Source organism: Tetrao urogallus (genome assembly GCF_951394365.1).
Source record: "Tetrao urogallus genome assembly, chromosome: 7".
Taxonomy (NCBI): Eukaryota; Metazoa; Chordata; class Aves; order Galliformes; family Phasianidae; genus Tetrao; species Tetrao urogallus.
In genome coordinates this window covers 37,119,152-37,137,721 of record NC_136820.1, presented here as the reverse complement: position 1 = coordinate 37,137,721, position 18,570 = coordinate 37,119,152, and the positions used below count along the sequence as shown (strand labels likewise).

The following is an 18,570-nucleotide window of genomic DNA, read 5'->3' as shown; positions in this document are numbered from 1 at the left end:
GATGTCAAGCATTTCAATGGATGAGTCAGTGATTCAGTGAACTAAATTATCACTGCAAAGATTGGCCTTCGAGTTCAAAACATCTTTGCTAGGATATACGAGGAGACTTTTGGTTTTGTATTGATCCCAGAGTGTACACTGCATCTCAGAATTAGAGTTACTGACTCGTTCTGTGACGACTAAAGAAAAGAAAAGAAAAAGTATGATAGCATACAAAAATAGTTGTTACTTTTCACAAAAAATTTTGCTTAGTGCTGGCTTGTTTACTTTTTTGTACATTGCTTTAAAATAGTTTGAGAACTCAGAGTGAACACATGGTTTTCTTTAATTTTACATTCAAAAATATATAGCAAAGCATGTTAAATAAAATTTTAAGAAATGAATGTATAGAAAGATAAGAAACCTCTTTACATATTATGGCTCCCTCTAAATTCACACTTGAACTAAAAAATCTTCCCAGCAAGATGTGGGAATATTATTGCGAGTCTGTTCATTTAACTATACACTACTAGTAACTTCCTTTAGTTTTTTAAAAAAAAAAGTATCAGAACTTCTAAGCATCTGTATTTCTTCTTTCCAGGAACGTTGTCCTATCTATTAGTGGGCATAATGCAGAATCCTTTAACTTTTTCTGCAGGTACAGTATGATTTCTATATGTTTTTTCTTTGAGAAATTAGACATTTGTGATTCAGAATGTGGACTAAAGAGTATCCTTGTTAACAAAAGCTGAAATGGTAGGTGTAACTCATGCCCTAATTTTTCATTACTGTTTATCTGTAATTACTATTTGTTATTTTTATAAATAATAATACCTATCACATTTAAGTGATTGTAGAAGCTAAGATTGTTTTCTTTTTAGGACATGGGTAATTAATGTTACTAAGACTTTAACGTATATATAACTCTGCTTGTTTGAATTAGCAGCTAAATATTCAGGGTTTGTTGCAGTTTTTATCCTTATATATTTGAAAATCACTGCTATATTTGATTCCTGTGTAACTGGGGCTCTGATCTATGTGCAAGTTACTCTGTAAGTCTAACACAAAAAAGAAAGTGTGTATTTTCTAAACGCAAACTTCACCTTTTCTCCAGCATTTCTATCCTTATTAATGTTTATTGTGTTCAACTGCATTTCTGCTGTTTTGTCTCTTCAAAAGTCATGTTTTTATGTAGTTTTTCAGTGGAGTGTCTTGAATTTTTGTCTTCATTATTAGTGAGTATATTTACAGCACAGATGTGTATTCCGAAGTCTCTAAGTGTTCAGCCATAACTTTTATTTCCTTTCCTTGTTGTTCTGTGTTGTGACACTGGTATTTAAGTATAATTTTTAGCATACACTATTTTTAGTAGTAGCTCTTAAACGTGAATGTTGATGGATATGACATAAAGTCTAATGGAACCTGCTGAATCATTTTAGGTTGTCTGTTAAGTTTCCATTGTTAGTACTTATGTTAATTAAGAACAGCACTCTATATTACTTGCCTGGAAGCACTGAGCTTTTGCTGTCATATAAGTTTATACTTTACCTCTTCTGTCAAGTCTATGATAATTCTGAGGAAGCTATTCCAAGAGGGCATCACATGAATTGATCTTTGTTGATGTAGTTCTGTCTAACAGGACTGTTCTTTCAATGCAGGTAGTACGTAGCATTGTATAAAGACATCCACTGTGCAGTGTGCTCCACATCCGTATACTTGGGAGTGAAATACCTGAAATTCCCATAATTTAAAGAAGGTGAATTAAGGGTATTTGACCATCATGTAGTTAAACTCTGTTCTCTTTAACAAAGTTATTTCTGGACAACTGAAGAATGCAGACTGTGAAGCTATTTGCAAACTCAAAAATAAGTTGGTGGGCTTTTCTTTTGTTTCCTTAAGAAAAATTCTTTTCAGTGTGTATCCCATTAAGAGCTTTCATGCAGAGTGAATTATAAGGGCCATGGTCTAACTTCTGGAAGTGTTGCTCACGATGGAGCTCATAACCACATCCTGACCAAGAGCTGTATCAGTGTGAAATCGTGGTGCTCTACAAATGCACTTGGCTCAGTATATGTTTGGTGTTCTGTGGCTATCACTCTTCTTTGTCCTTAATACCATGAGCAACCTTTGATTCTTCAAATGTTATGGCCCTTTGAAAATATCAAAGTTATTAGCAATTTATTATGATTTATGTGCAACTGTCACATCAGTTACGTCTCCTACAGATAAAAGGTTTGAAAATGAATGGCGTTGGAAGTAGAACATATCCATCAGCTACACTTGGTATGGTACTTTTGTCAGCCTCTCTGTACTGTCAACAGGCTCGTTATTTTTCAGCTGAGTATGGAAGTAACCGTGATTGCAAGTGCTTTGAGTGACAACGTAACCAGAATGTTACCATTTGTCATATAGAAGCATGAGTTCTGTAATTTGAAACGTGCTCCTTCTGCACGTATTTTCTTCATATTAAAAGTATTGTATAAGAAAGGTGATTTTTTTACATATACAGTGAACAGCGGCATACATTTGAAACAGGTGGCTTCTCTGAGTAATGAGAAATAGTTAACTTCTGAGATTTCAAAGTTCCAATGAAAATTATAAAATCATAATAGAAATGTCTGTCCATGTAGATATTTGTGTTTGAACAAATGCTGTGTTTTTTTTATAGCACTCTATAATGACACAAAATAACTTTGAACCTTAGAGAGTTGAAATCCCCTTGGATGAGTGGTACTTTCAGATTCAGAAATTGCTTTTTTTTCCTAGGAACTTGTTTAATACTTTCTTGTCTTTTTGAGATATTAATTAGAAAAAGTATGCTCGTAGGCTGGTAGAGTTTTGCTCTTTGTATGTTTGTTTTAATAAAAATCATCATATAACTTAAAAAAAAAAAATTGTATAGTTTAATATAACAGTTTAATGTCAATGTTAGTGTAGTTGTTTGGTGCTAGGAGATCTCAGACTTCAATTAACCATGTAAATGTGTTCCTTAGCATCAGCCCTCACTTTGCTGGAACCCCTGCTGCCTTTATATCATTAACATAAATGCAGGTGCAAATAGCATTTATGCACTTTGATAGAAAGCAGTTGGAGACATTTCACTGTGGGACACGGCGCTTTCAGATTGTGTACATCTGTTCAAATAATGTATCCAAGCCAGTGACATGAATGCAAGGATAAAAACATCTGCCCCTGAGACCATTTGCCATACGGCAGATGCTTACATCTTTATTTATGCAGATGGAGCTGAGAAATGATGAAAGCAGGAAAGTTTGACAAAGATTTCAGGGCATTGCTTAGGATGGGAAAATATCTTGGCAACAGAACTTAATTTTCAGATGTCTATTTAAAAAAAATCTGTTATAGTTACTGATGTTTTTAGTAACACGGACATATTTGAAATATTGACAGTTACGAATTCTCTAAACTACTTTTTAAATCAATTTTGTGAAAAATTGTACTGCAGTTAGAGAAGATAATAGTTTAATGGGGAAGCTCAACAGATAAAGACTCATTTAATTGCTTTAACAGGAACGCTCAACAGCTCTGCTTCAAGTTTTTCATGTTTTCAAGTTTATTTAAAATACTGAGTTGAGTGAAATGTTTGCACTAGGTAGAATATTTTGCAATACTAAAGTAACCTTGGGAAGCATGTAAAGACTGTATGTTAAGTTTTTGTGTCATTTAAGATTTTTCAGCAGAAGCTGTATTTACTGTTACAAGAAAAATCAGATTTGTAGGCTAGCCTTTTCTTTTTTTGAAAATTACTGTCGATTAATTGGCACAAGTTCGCATATCTAAGCTGAGTTGGCACTGAATAAGTAAAAAGCAAAACAATGGCTTAGATCTCAGTGCTTAGGCCTGAAGAGCCCTACCCTCCGGGGGTGGATGGATGGGGCTTTGTGCTACACCTGACTCCCTCTGCTGGACTTGAATGACCAGGACTTGCTTTGTTGCAAGTTGCCTCTCGACTCAGCGAGCGCTCCAGATAAACAGAAATTTAATGTTAAATTTAATGATATTTTTGCGCGTGGCAAATGAAGGATGTCGTCCCTGGCCTACATTCTTGCTAATTGTGTGTCATCCCTGGCCTACATTTGTGCTAATTGTGTATCTGTTTTAATTCCACTGTATGTTGGTACTCCTTTACAAGCATTGGCTAATGCATTATCACTTATCAGCAGCATATTCGATCAATTTCTTTACAGTACATCCAGTACAATCTTCTGAAAATCAGTGCTGCCTTAGGTAACACAGCATCTAACATGAGCAAGTGTAATAATGTCATAAAGCACTGAAGATAATGGGAATTATGCTTGGGGTGGGGGACAGCATTCAGATACTCTAATTTAAATCTTCTGCTACATCCTGCTGCTGGAATGGCCTAGCTATGTTCAGGCGTAGCAGCAAGTGATAACTTTCTGTTCTGAAAACAAATATTTTAGCCAGGCTCTTTCTGAAGATGTTCACTTTCATTTGCTCTATGGGGGCTGTGTTTCCTTTCAAAAATATTCAATCTATTTGGAGTGTTGTGGAGATCCTATGATCTTCATTTTTGTTTTAATTCTTACTGGAACTGATTACAGGTAGCAATGTTTTGCATATCTTAGATAAAGCCATGTAATATGTCTTCTGAAGCAAACTTTCTTGTGATAAAAAAGGGTGGGGGAATAGTATAAAAAGCATTCCAGAGCAAAAGCCATAGAGATTCCTCATTCATAGAATCATAGAATGAATCATAGTGTCATAGAATGGCCTGGGTTGAAAAGGATCATAATGATCATCTAATTTCAGGCCCCCTGCCATGGGCAGGGCTGCCAGCCACTAGACCAGGCTGCCCAGAACCTATCTAAGGATCATTGGGTTAGATCACAACAAAAGGAAATGAGCTATTCACTAAATCCATCTGAAAATACTCTCCAGAAATCCGTCTAAGTTGAACAGTGTGTTTTATATTCCAGTCTCTCCTTTGGAGAAGAGAACTATAAAAGCTATTTGTATGAAAAGACACAGAACAAGTCAGGCTGTGTCTAACCATCTTCTGATCCTTTGCTCATCTTCAGTGGGGGAGCGCATTTTGAGTGCAAAACTTAGCTGAAAGATGCTTCTAATGTCTGAAGTAATACAGATTTGCTCTACGGAGAATCCATAAGACAGAGCAGAGAATTAATCATTTGTCCTCTCTTACACAGGTCTCAGTTCAGACAGAAGTGCTCTGACTTTAGCATAAAATGGGTACCCTATAAAATGATTAACAGTCTGACTCTTTTTTAGTGCTTTGTTTGCATTTGTGGAAAAAAAAAAATAAAAAAAAAAATTGAGGTGTTACAGTCTTATTTCCCTTAGTGCAACAGTAGTAGTTTTCCATCCCAGAGAGGGATGGAAGGAAAGTTAAATTCCCAGTGAGATGAAGATTGATTCTGTTCTCAGCTTATTTGAAAGGTGAGCAAGAATGTAGTTGGAAAATATTTCATGACTTATTCATAAAATAGTTATACTTGACCTTTTGTGCTGCTCAGTTTCTGAAGAATTCTGCCTTCATTTTTGTAGCAGATTCCATCGTTATTGTCTCCTGCACTTAACAAAAGAAGAGTCTATTAATTACCACTTACGTTAGGTGTCTCAGGATTTTGTCCAGGTTGATGTGATCTTGATTGTCCTATTAAAAAGGATTTTACACTGACATCAACTTTACAATGAATGAATTAGTGTTTGGTCTGTTTGATTCTTGAAATTCACTTGAAGAAATTTAAACTGGCAGGTCTTCCAAAAAAGAACTTTTGAAAATCCACTTGTTTTTTTCTTTTGAAACTAATGTTTGTTCCCACCTCCTAGAGTACCTAATTCATATTCACAATGCCATTGAAGTTTTATGAATTTATAAAACAGTGCTTACATCACCTCCCTTTATCTTTTGTGAACAATTATTTCCTCCTGGTGGTTGCAGCACTGAAGCCTCGCTTTGCAAATCTCTAGCGATGGAATCCTCTCTTGAGTGGAATGACTGGGCAAAAAGAACAAAGATAAAATAGTGGAACTGCAGTGCTATCTAAATCGTTTCTTTTTTAATCAACTGACCTGAGCAGCATGGTTTCTAGAAAGTGCACACTTTAGTTTTGATGTGGTTGATGGTGGAATCTAGCACGGAGATGTATAGAAGCTGGAATGCGCTCTTTTATCACATATGCATGTAACTGCATCTCTCAGAAGTGTTCTGTTCTTAAACAGAGAAGAACCAGCGTTCTCATCTTCATTAAGATAAAAAGTGGTTTCAGAGGCCAGGCAACCTTAGATCTATTTGCATGAACATTATTCCTAAGTTCTCTTACTGTGTTAGAGAGAAAAATGTGTGTGATTTCTTCAGCTGTTAATAATACTACTAATAATTATAGATGCTTTTCTGTGACAGTTCTTGTTTCTTGATATGAAAACATTTTGATCTGTTTAAAGCCTATCATATTAACCTTAATAGGAAATGAGTAGTTTATAATTTGAAAGATAGTGCCTTCAAAAGGAAAAAAAAAGCTTTTTTAAACTTCTCAAACACAACTGTAAGAAGCTAAGAAGAGTCTTTTGGAAACTATTTAAGGAATACAGGAAGTGTCCTGCTGTTCAGTGTTTTTCTAGAAATAGGCTTTAATCTTGATCCCATAAAATAGTAAACATGCATGGAGTTTAAAGCAAAGGAGGTCTCTAAACGGTAGAATGCCTTGTGAACAACTGTCAAATTACATTGATGCTAAAATCACTATTAATTAAATATAGATCTAAAGAGATGTGATTTCCCTTCTTAGTAATTTAACAAGCTGTTTTGATCTTGTTCCTCCAGTGGTATGTCAGAACACGTTTTCTAGTGTTTGTACGTTATGTATCTTAGACTTTGTGCAAATGTTCTGTGGTTTTCCAATCTTGCAGTAGAGTACTTTGTTGTAATGTTTGATTTTCCAATCTATTTTAAATTGCACAAAAGAATTCCTATGTAAACGTAATTATGTTATCAAGCATTAAAAGGTAAGGAGTGCAAGATATGAGATTATCCTTGCAGTTTAAATGCTTCTCCATTCCAAATTACATGTCACAGTAATGTTCCTTTCTCATCTGAAGTATACTCATAATTCTTTATCCCCATCTGATTTTGTCCTAGACACTTTCCAAATCTCATTTCTAACTATCTTGTCATTTTTCTGCTTGCCCTCTGTATATCTTAGCTTCTCTTTCATGCTGTGTGAGCCCAACGGTTAAGAGCTAAGGAGAGTTTTCTTGTTTCCAACACTGATATTTGAAACTAAAACTGTACTTTTTGGAAAAATCTGACTCAGCCTGAAGCACGAGCACGTTTAGTAGAACGCAATCATTGGGAAAAGCTAGTTCCTTAAAGTATCTCTTAAACATATGCCGAGAGCCTACAGCTTGGGCCAAGTTGGGGCAGCTTTTCCGGAAGACAGGAAATTATTGTGTCACATGTCAAGGTCTTCCTCTAATAATGTATTAGATTTTTATTAAAAAATAGAAATGCACACACCTGGGGATGGCTGACATTCATTTTCTGTGAGTTTTTTTAAATTATCTGAGGCAAGTAGCTAGAATGGAGTGTTCCTCTCAAACCATTTATATTTGGCAAAGAGAAATGACTGAACATTGTTTCTTATATGTGGTGTATGTGGTGTTGGACACTCCTGACTTGTGCACTTTATTACCAACTTCACATCTTTCAGGTGTGCAGCAAAAGTAGCTTTGAACGTAAAGGCCAGATTCTGTTTTCTAGAATGCTGCCATTCTGGTAATTTATGTAAGATTATGGGAAGTGTCAATTGGCATAGAACTTAACCTTCGCTATATAAAAAAACTCCAGAAAGTTATGGAAACTTCATTTTTCTGAGCTTTTGGTTTTGGTACTGTCGTCTCTCTACCATGATGCTCAAGTTAAAGTATCACATCTGTTTACCACTTCAAACAGCTTTATTTCTTTTTTAAACTGTTGCCTTGTGTTTGGTATGTAATATATTGGATTTAAAAACATTTGTGAAGACGGGAAAATGGCAAAGACCAAGAAGCAATAGCTTTCTTAATGCATTAACTGAAAGATAATGTTTTATATACTTTTTGGTGCTGGGATTGATTAATTGAAACTGACTGAAGCACTTTTGCAGGTGGTGTTTTTTTGCATGCTAATCCTGCAGAGAAACAAAGTGTTCAACACAGTATGCTGGGTCAGCAAAAACAAGAAAGTTGTGCTGGAAAGACAGTATCCACAGGTATTTAGTGTGTATGGAGATCTGGTAAAATCAGTGATATTTCATATAGCATTGACTGAAATAAGTATAGTGTTGTGTGTTAGAAAGTAGTTACGCATTTTGTTTCCCAAAGAACTCAATAGTCACCTTTTTGAAGTTTGCAAAGGACTGCAGAGTAAAATGTGCATTAAAATATTGTTGTTTTTTTTATCTGTATTTTGCCTTTTCTTTCACAACTGAGTGATCCTTCTGTGTTACGTTCTGCCAATTGTCCAGTCATACACAAATTAAGTATATGCCTGACCAAGTAAGGAAGGCTTACAAGAGTTGTTTAAAAAAGAAAAAAGGCATTAATACCCAGAGACTGAAGGAATTCTGAGTTTTTTTTGTTTGTTTGTTTTTTAATTTTTTTTTTTTTTTTTGTAATTTTTAAGCAGGTTAGGTGGGAAATGTAATTTTTTCTGGTGTTTTCAGCGATGCCCGAGTTCTCCAATGTTGCATGCTATATGTATAGTGAGAACAAAAAGAAAGACATACAAAAAGAAGGCAAAAAAGATTGGAATAAACTAAATTTGAATGACTTGTGAAGAAAAGAGAGCCATGAATGAGTGGCAGCCCAGTGGAAGGTGTCTATTCTTCCAGAGGACTCTCCTCAGCATGACTTTGTCAGAAGTTTGATGCATCATTGATTTTTATTGGTATATCATTGGCCAGTCCTATACAATTTTAAGGTAATGTGGAAGTACGGAAAGCTTATGACATCCTGCAAGTATCAGAGTAATTTGATACTCACGTGTATGAGTGTGGTAACCATTAATCTTTCAACAGAGACTTTTAAAGCAAATGGATTGAATTGCATTTGACTTAACCTTGTACTTAATTATTTAAAAGTGTCTACCTATTGCTCCAACTGGATGCAAAAGTGGAAGACTGAATACGCATCAGTTAAAAATGAGATGCACATCATTCAGATACTGCATTCAATGTGTTCATTTGTTTCCTTTATTTCTAAGAAAGTATAAAAGCGGCTGCTCTGCAATGACAGACTTGTAGACTGTGACTTGTAGAAGGAATGTGTTCTAAAACAAGGGCCATCCTTAAAAGTGCCGTCACAGTGCCTCTCATAACTGCCAGTTCCCCTTCTCAGATCCTAGACTTCATTTGCTCAGCTCACAGCTGGCTAGTCCTTGTCAGAAAAGAGTCCTTCTAACTAATGGAAGTACTTTGGAAGATAGAGTGGAATAGAAGTGGAATGACCCTGAAAGATGCTATTAATTATCCAGGTAGCCTTCTGGAATGGTGGCAGCCAGAGCATATTTAAGTCATTTGACTTTTTCAGTGTCATAGTGGCAAAGACGTGAATAACTTCACCAGTGTCCAGAGTATGTTGAAAGTATGTGTATGCCTAAAGGTTATTGTTGAAACTTCTAGCAAAGTACAAATTAAAGAGATAGTTTTGATCATTGATAATACTTGGGTGCTCTGGGAGGGCTCAGTAGAACCTCCAAATTGTGGACTGACTGGGTCCTTTTTGCTGATCCAAGATGCTAAATTGTCTTCAAATTAGTGTTCCTAGTCCACTTCACAATCTTAACTGAGTCTGAAAGATCATCAGAGAGCTGCTCTGCATCTAGCCCATCTCTATATTTAGGCACTGGCTAAGCTGCTTAACTGCAGCAGCTGTGTGGGATGAGGAGGAAATATAGAGCTGAGTATCTTTTGCATTCTAGAGGCATGGCAATGAATATTTCTGCACTAAAAGGTCTAATGTAAACTTGGCAAAACAAAACAAATACAACTTGTACTCCAGGCTGCTACCAAACATGGTTAGCCTGGAGAAAGTATTCGTGATAAAATTACATTAAATGGAAAAGGAGCATTTGTATAAGGATCCCTTCTGAGACAGTCGTATCAGTACTTCAGCATTAGGGTAGCTGGAGGAGAAAGAAGAATGTTGATCTAAATGGATCTTGTTTCAAACACCATTTTGTGGTTAATTTTTGTGAGAGTCTTGGCCTCTTGAATAGTACTTTCTTCTGCAATACTGTGAAAATAATGTAGATGGTCCTTCTGTAAGTAAAAGTGATTTTACATCTTGAATTGCAATAGGCAAATCAACATATTTGAGAAGACTGTGCTTATTTTTATACCCAGTACAATGTGTTATTACTGCAAGCATTTGCTTCTAACCGTGAATTAAACACTCTTGATGCTTCAGCTGCCATCTCAGCATCCTTGTAGCGGCATGTCCACTGCAAAATCTGTTTCCTGAGCATTTGCTTCTATTAGTTGGAGAGAAGGTAACCTCCTAACTTGCAGCATGAAGCAGCTCAGTCCTCTAGAAATCTGGTGTTCCTTGAAATTTTGTGTAGATCAGTGAGTGAAATTTTGAAAAACGAAGAAGGGAGAGACACAAGGCAGACATGAAGAGCAAATGGAAACTGCTTCATCTTGCTTACTGTGGCACACTGAATAGCTACTGGTTTGGAAATTTATTATCCTTAAATGGCAGGCATAATCTGGGGAGTAAGCTCACACTCCATCCCCTAAAAGAAAAATACCCTTGTTCAATAATCTGATGCATTCAGATTGTACAGTTTGACCTGTAACTGGCTTTGAACTTCAGAGTCTAGTTTGGTTAATATTTAAAATACTTCTCAGAAGCTCTTAAAAATATTGCCTTAAAATCAGCAACAGGAAGATACCATGGAGGGCACAAACAATTCTCAGTGCTCTTAGCAATCCAGCAGTTGAAAAGATCAAGATTTATCTATGTATAGTGATTGGAGGTGGGCAAAATAGAGGTGCTTAGTGAAAAAACAGTGCATGCTTCTAGCTTTTGGAGCATAAGGAAATAATTTTTACATTTCTGCTTCATGCATGTTGCACAAACTTCTTAGGCCTGGCTTTATTGCTGTGTGTAGGAATCTCTTGGTATTTGTGCAGGATTTGCACGTATGCTGTAGTGCAGTCTTCACAGAATATGTTGTTGTGAATAATTCTACAAGCATCAAGCAAAAAAGAAAAGTACAGTTGGTGCCCAGTAGATTCACTGAACTGGGGGGAGGATGTACAAGGCGATGTATGATAGACTTGGATTTTGATGCTATAGATGGCAATAAAGGATCAAAGGACTATGCTCTGTATAGCTGCTCTATAAACATGCTGTAGGTCGAAGGCTTTGAAGAAGCATCAGCCCTACCGTGTATCATCTGTACGGTTTCTGTGCGATTGAGCAGTGAGTCTAATGTGTCCTGAAGGCAGTGGATTTATTGCACATGTGCTTACCATGTGTGTGCACGTGCATCTGTCCAGGAGTCTTGGTCATGAAATGTGATAGCTCTGTAACTTCCAGTGCCTGTTGCAAAGTGTGTAAAGTCTGGAAAGAACATCCAGTATTAAAACAAACTTACTGGAGTTTCCAGTGTTGGTAGTCACTCACAGTTACCTCTTTAAGTCTGTAACAGTCTGTAACAATGTATAAACACATTCATAATACAGGGTTTGAAAAGGAATAGATACTTCTCTATGGAATTACCTCATTGCCATTGCAATATTTTGGAATTCCAGCATTTATTTTTACATATATTATTCATATGTTATCTTTTCTTAAATTTATTTTTTCTTACATCCATCATTGTTTTTCCAGAATGGTTTTTATATCTGGTATCCTAGTATCTTTGTGATTGAATTGTCAGTGATTGAGATTGCTGGATTATTGTTTCCTTTGTTGTTTGAGAAAACCTATTCCAGTTTCTGTGAAGTGAAAGCATCATTAATTGAATTTACTTGAGAGTGGGTAATGAGGCTGTTATATGAAATGGTAACAGTGCAGTTTAGCTTTATATTAAGCCTGTTTTTTATAGAGCATGTGAAAGGTCAATATACATCTCTGCAGCTGAATGTGGCTTTTATTTTATACACTGTAGGTTTTCCTTTTTTTTTTCTTCTTTTTTTCATTTTCCTTAATTATCCTATTCTCCCTTAAAAACATTTATGACATTAACCAACACAAGTAGAAACAGCAAAGAACTGGAGTATAACTTAGGCAAATTGCATATTTAAGAAAATAATTGAATTACTTACATCAACATGCAGTTCTGTTGTGCTGTAAAAATGGATGAACAATGTGTGTGATTGGGTTTTTAGCAATGGTTCATCTTCTCCTAAGTCCTCATCGATTTATTTATTTTTACACATTTGCATGTTTTATTGCAGTTGGTTTTTTGACAGCTTCATTGGGTAAGCTGTAGCCTGTGTCTAACAAAACCCACAAATTCTAAGTGGTACTAGAATTTTGAAAGATAGCATGACGTCCTGTTCTTCCAAATCAATACTGAAGCCATGCTAGCACAGCTTTTTGCAAGTAGAAGAGCCTTATGCACACATACGTCCTGAAGTGTCATGTAGCTTGTAATCTAGAATGAAACATACATTTAAAATTAGAATAAAAAATGATTATTTTCTTTTTTGTTTGTTTTTGTTTTGCATGTGAATATTTGCGTTGTTTCAGAGAGTAGTTTTGTCTGAGACTTCTGCAGTTCTAAACTTCACTTAGTGCTCATTTAAATAATATTTTTAATAGGCTTGTGTTTAATAGTATCCTTTGTAAGCAGTTTTATTTCTGCTGCAGCAATATAAAAAAAAGAAATACTATACAGTTTACTATTGTCTGTGTTATTTTATTATTACAGATAAACACAAATCCCCTGTGGACATAATACAAACTTTTCAGAAGAAAAGTCAGTTTAGGACCATTGCTCCAAAAATGGTGCCAAAAGTTTTAACATCTGGAATGGTTTCTTGTCTTCAGTCATCTTTGCCTGAACAACGTACAGCGATTTCAGTAGCAGGTTCTAAACCACTGGTGGTACCAGCTCAAAACTATGCCATCATGCAGGTTGCTGGGCATGAGGGTAGTTTTTCTCTTTTGGCCTTGCCATACATTACCCCTGCCGTGATACAGCCAAGCCAGCCAACAAACGTGGCCCATTCTGAAAACCAAAAGTTGCCTATCCCTCGCTACCAGTCTGTGAGAAACAAATTGCTTTGTGACAATAAAACAAGCCAAGCCTCTGTTTTGAATACACAGAGCAAGGTATCTACCAAAGGACAGATCTCATTGCAGACTTCCCCCGTGACTACCTTAGCTGAAGACTGTCCAAAAACTCATTCTAGCTCAGATTCAGCTGAGCCAGTGATGCTAACAGACCATAATTCATCTGAAATGATGGTTTCTACATTACAAAGAAAGAACACTTGTGTGGAATCTGGATCCCCTTCAGTGAGCAAAACAAAAACTGCTATCAGTAATGTTTCTGGACCATGTATAGTTAAGGAGTCTTTAAGCAAGCCAGAAAATTCAGGTGTGAAATTTAGCCTTGACTCTGTGAAGACAGCATCTGCAACCACGAAAGAGTCAGTCATTATGTCAGAGAAACTAAAGGAAGCACCCACAAATTCTGCAAATTCTGTTTCTGTCCTGTCACCAGCAGTTTTTGGCAGTACAGTACAGATGACTCCACCAGCACCAACAGGAAAACTTCCTATTTTGCCTTACTCAAGAATGAAAAATTCAGCGTTTTGTAAATCACAAAGTACTAACGTAAAGGATATATCCGGTACTTCACCGAGACCTGAATGTGAAAAGACGCCAGCTTTGGTGAAAACCTTTCACGCCCCTGCTGAAGCATCTGATAAACAATTGGCTGCATCTTTGACTCAAGCCCCCAAACAAACCATTCCAGAAAATACTTTCTCTCCATCCAATAAAGTGGATGTTGACAGCCTTAAAAAGTTGAATGGTGCACCCTCTGAAAGGATAGGCAGGAAGAGAAGAGTCCAAGATGATTTATTGGCTTTTCAGGCCAAGCGAAGGAAATGCATCGTTAATAAATTCAGAGAAGTAAGAGAGAGGGTGAAAGCTGATCTTCAGCCACCTGAAGACAAAAAAGCAGAGGCAGTGAAAAAATACCGTAATATTAGACCCAAACCAGTGGTAGTTGTGCAGGCAATTGCACCGCTGCCTTCTACGGCACTGGTGGAGGAAAGGTCTCCTGACCATTCAGACAAAGGTGTTTTTTTAAACAGTTCACTTGCCAGTAAATATTCAAGTTATAAATACAACGATACCACATCAGCTACGTCAATTGATTTGGGTAGAAATGCGTGCTCAGCTGTACCCAAGCCATGGCATAGGTGTCATGTATGTAACCATAAGTTCCAGTTCAAACACCATCTTCAGGACCATATGAATGCACACACAAACAAACGACCCTACACGTGTCGAATTTGCCGGAAGGCTTACATTCATTCTGGAAGCCTGAGCACGCATATGAAACTTCATCACAACGAAGGCAAGCCCAAAAAGTTTGTGTGTTGTGAATTCTGTGCTAAGATTTTTGGCCATGCAAAAGTATACTTTGGTCACCTAAGGGAAGTGCACAGGGTTGTTATTAGCACAGAGCCCTCTGGTAGTGAGCAACAGATGCAAGATGCGTTGAGGAACAGAGACACGAATATAAAAGAGGCAGAAGAAGCAACAGAAAGGTGAGTGTTTTCAGTGATCAAAAGCTAAGGAAAATAGATTTCATATTAATTTCATAGAAATTCATAAACATCACCATTATGAAAATTGTTGATTTTTATAGGTATATATTTTCTCTCAAGTAAGATTGATGATAATTTAAATATTTTTTCTAGTGGAATCTAGTCAATGTATTAAACTATCTAGTGTATTGTAGATGATCTATGGAATATAAATTATTACTGACACTGGAATTTCCAAAGTAGTTTTGCGTGTATTCTAGGAACACCCAACTGGCAGTGGAACAGTTTTGATCAGTTGATAGCTTCTGACTGTATCGTATCCACTTTGTGTTTTTTCCCAGAAGATAAGTGAACCAATTGCAATAAGTGAAAAGCAATTCATATTTCGGTATTAGCTTGTAGTTTGTTTACACTATTAAATATCATTATTCCATTTCCTTCTCTGGAGTGCTGTGAGCTAATCTGTCTTGTGTGCTGATTACCTCTGCTTTTGCTTTTGCTTTGCCAAGTCAAAAAGTTAGTATGCACCATATTAAGATGGGTAGAACATTATTTTAATTCTACTCTATGAGTTTGAGGAGAATGTTCTTGGCACAGTAAAATGGTTAGCGTTTTTGTTAACTCCATTGTGCATTTACCTTTAAGTGTGCTTCATTAAGCCCACTGCTTTCACCTGATGCCTCCGCACTGCACTCTGTGTGTCTGCTTTGCGTAATTCTACTTCTGGGGCATCACATAGAGAATTTTTAAGGTACTGAGGCTTAAGAAGTACCAGTACTTTTCTTTCAGCTGTCACTAGTTGTCATACAGTGAATCATTTAGTATATCCATTTTGTTAGGTAATCTGTCCAAAGTGTATTGATAAATGCATGCAAATAAATGACAGTGTGGTCCTTTTCTGAGATGTTGCAAGAGGGGAGTTCTGTGGAGTTTCTTTTGATTGGCTTAACTTAAGCCAGGAGCATATTAACTCATACATGCATCTGTTTCCTTTCTACTACAGAGCAGTTCTAAATTAGTGAAAGGGGCTGTCCAGTCGTAAATTACCTTTTAAAACTTTTTTAATGCTCTTACAAGCTGTTAGAAAAAGACTGAGATTTGAAGTTTTCCTGGTTCCAGTTCAGAGTGAGAGGTGGGACCTGTGCTTTTGGCTTCATGTCAGTCAGGTGCAAACATGATAGTTTCTGTTAGTAGTCAGCTACTGGAAATGCTTATTTGCACTTTCCTAGCACAGAGCTAGAACAGTTTGAAATGACACCACCAAATTAAGAACTTAAAAAAATGTTATTTGCCTTTTATTAAAAGGTTAGTGGCATTAAAAGATTATTTTTACTGAGATTACTTTGCTATTATGAAGGCAATTGGCCTTACCGTTATTTTATTGGGTTCTGTAGCTGCGCCTAATAAATTGGATGCTGTAGTAACAGTGCCTGTTTTTAATTAAAAGATTGTTTCATAGATGTCATCTTGAAACTTGCGTGGATCATCTCTTTAGTGCATGGCTGGTTCTGAAATAGTTTCTATTTCCTTTTTTTAACAGGGGAAATAGATGTGATTTTGAAGATCTATTCCATAATCCAGGAGAAGTTAAATTACAGATCAGATGTGGTCAGTGTCAGTTCATTGCACAATCTTTTGGTGAGATGAAGTTTCACTTGTTATGCTCTCATGGAGAAGAGATCCAGGGAAGAGTAAAGGAAGGAGCTCTGCAAGGAAATAGAGGAACTAGGGGAGAACTTATCAAACATGCAGCTCACTTCTGGAAACAGCGCAGTGAAAGAAGACCCTTGGCAAAATGCAGTGACAACGAGGAGGAGTTGTATACATTTCCAAAACTGAAAAGACAGATATACCTTCACCATCAAAGTAATGTTGATACATTAACTAAAAGTGAAATGACTCAGTCAGGAAGCAGTGAAGCAGACAAGGGGATGCAAAATGTAGGTTGTGGGGCGCCAAGCAAAAAGATTGAATTTTGGTCTAAAGCTGGATATAACTGCATTTTATGCAAGCAGTTATTTGGAAGAAAGGAGGATCTTTGTAATCATTGGCAAAGTCGTCATAACTGTGAAGACTCTTCTATTTTATGGACAATTTTTAGTTTGTTCTCAAAACAGGGAATTTTTGAACTTTCTAGCATTGGTGAATATTGAGGCTCAGTTCTACAGTGCTGCGTTGATGAACGTGTGAGGAATTTGCAGCAGCAAATACTCAATGCTAATGGTTAAAATGAATAAGATGCTTAAGTTCCATTACACTTTATACACAGAAATAAATCAGTTTATATGAAGTAATCCCAATCTTGAACAAAATGGCAAACCAGATTGAAAGTGTGATTTCAATCCCGACTGTGCTTCTAGATTTTATGCTAAAACTCTGTTACTGCAGTTCAGTAGAAAATTTTGAAGGTACATACACACAACCTGCATTCCAGAGCATAGTTATCTTTAAAACCCCTTTACATTTTGTTTTCTGAATTTCAGTCTTTTTTGGACACTAAGTTTCTTAGGTGTTACGTTCAGTCCTTGTAATAGCAGGGATTTTTGGACTTCAATGTGAAAAATCTACAGTTCTTTTTTTTTTTTTTTTTTTTTTGCCCGTAGCCCTTTGAAACCAAGAGTTACTACCTGTGGAGATGGAACTCTCAAAGCTTGACTGCTGTATGAAAATGAAAAAAAAAGTTGTTTTTAAAAATAGTAATTTGAGCTTGTTACTGCGGGGAAATCTGATGTTCTGCAATAGATCACATGCTTCACTGTGAACTTTAAGCACTTTCCATGTTCCTCCAGTGGCAGCAGCGCTATTGCTGAGAACACCTTTAGCAGCACTCTGCCTTTAACACTCTTGATATATCTCTTTTATTTTTGTGTAGTTGGCCCAGGCATAGCTGCAATGGGAAATTGTTCCTCTGAGTCTATGATGCAGGTAATAAGGTTTTTTTGCTTGTATTTCCACATCTACTGTACAGATGGATCCAGAGGCCTTTTCCAGCCGTTCTTTGTGAGCTGAGAAGTCACTGTATCACTGTTCAACAGAAATCAGCATATCAGAAGGCGGACTGAAAAATACACTAGTACTATTTCTAAACTACTGCTCCATTCATTTCTTCTTGTGGTCAAACTGTAATTGAGGGATTGGAGTGATGAAAGAATCATTCCTAAAATGCCTTGCGTGGCCTCTCACTGTTTTGCAAAAAAATTTTATGAAGAGATCTAAAAAATGTTGGGGTTTTCAAGGGGAATTCCAGAAGCTGTTGGAATATTTTGTGTATGTTTTTTGTTTTTAAACAGTAAAGGCAGCTTTCTGAGCCAGTGGTTTTGAATGTTGTTTCTTGTACGGTGCTGTGCCTGGTGTTGGACTACGAGACTGAAGCTGAGAAAAAGTAAGAAAGGAAAGGTCTCATAGAAGTGCAGGGCTGCTCAGTGAGGTGGAAGAGTCCCTGTGGATTTTTACAACTTCTTTCTTACTATCAGTTCCATTGAATACACAACTGGTTTGTTCACTGTTTTAGGATAATACTTTGTGTGCTGAACTGCTGTAGGAATACAGTTCTTATGCTTGTGTGAAAAACATGTTTTAATGCATACAATATATTGAGTATAGTTGAAAATGCACTGAAATGAGAGCAGCGCTGACACCGAGTTCCCCCTATGCAGGAACAGCACAAATGATGGCTGGGTAGTCCTTCTAAAATACTTTCCAAAAGTGTATTTTAAAATGATGCATCAGAGCCAGTGATGTAGATGAGTGATTTGGTGCTATTTTATTTTATTTTTTTTTTTTACCAAGAAGAGTCACTCTCTCATTT

The 18,570-nt window shown here is 36.5% G+C and overlaps 1 protein-coding gene across 1 annotated transcript; it reads left to right on the top strand.

Moving 5' to 3' along the window:
* Positions 1-609: 609 nt before the first annotated feature.
* ZNF438 (zinc finger protein 438) lies at positions 610-16,915 on the top strand (the record flags this gene model as incomplete). Its single annotated transcript, XM_079538225.1, has 4 exons — positions 610-637; positions 8,130-8,234; positions 12,908-14,762; positions 16,303-16,915. The coding sequence occupies 4 exons, from the start codon at positions 610-612 to the stop codon at positions 16,913-16,915; spliced, it is 2,601 nt and encodes an 866-aa protein (XP_079394351.1).
* Positions 16,916-18,570: the final 1,655 nt, after the last annotated feature.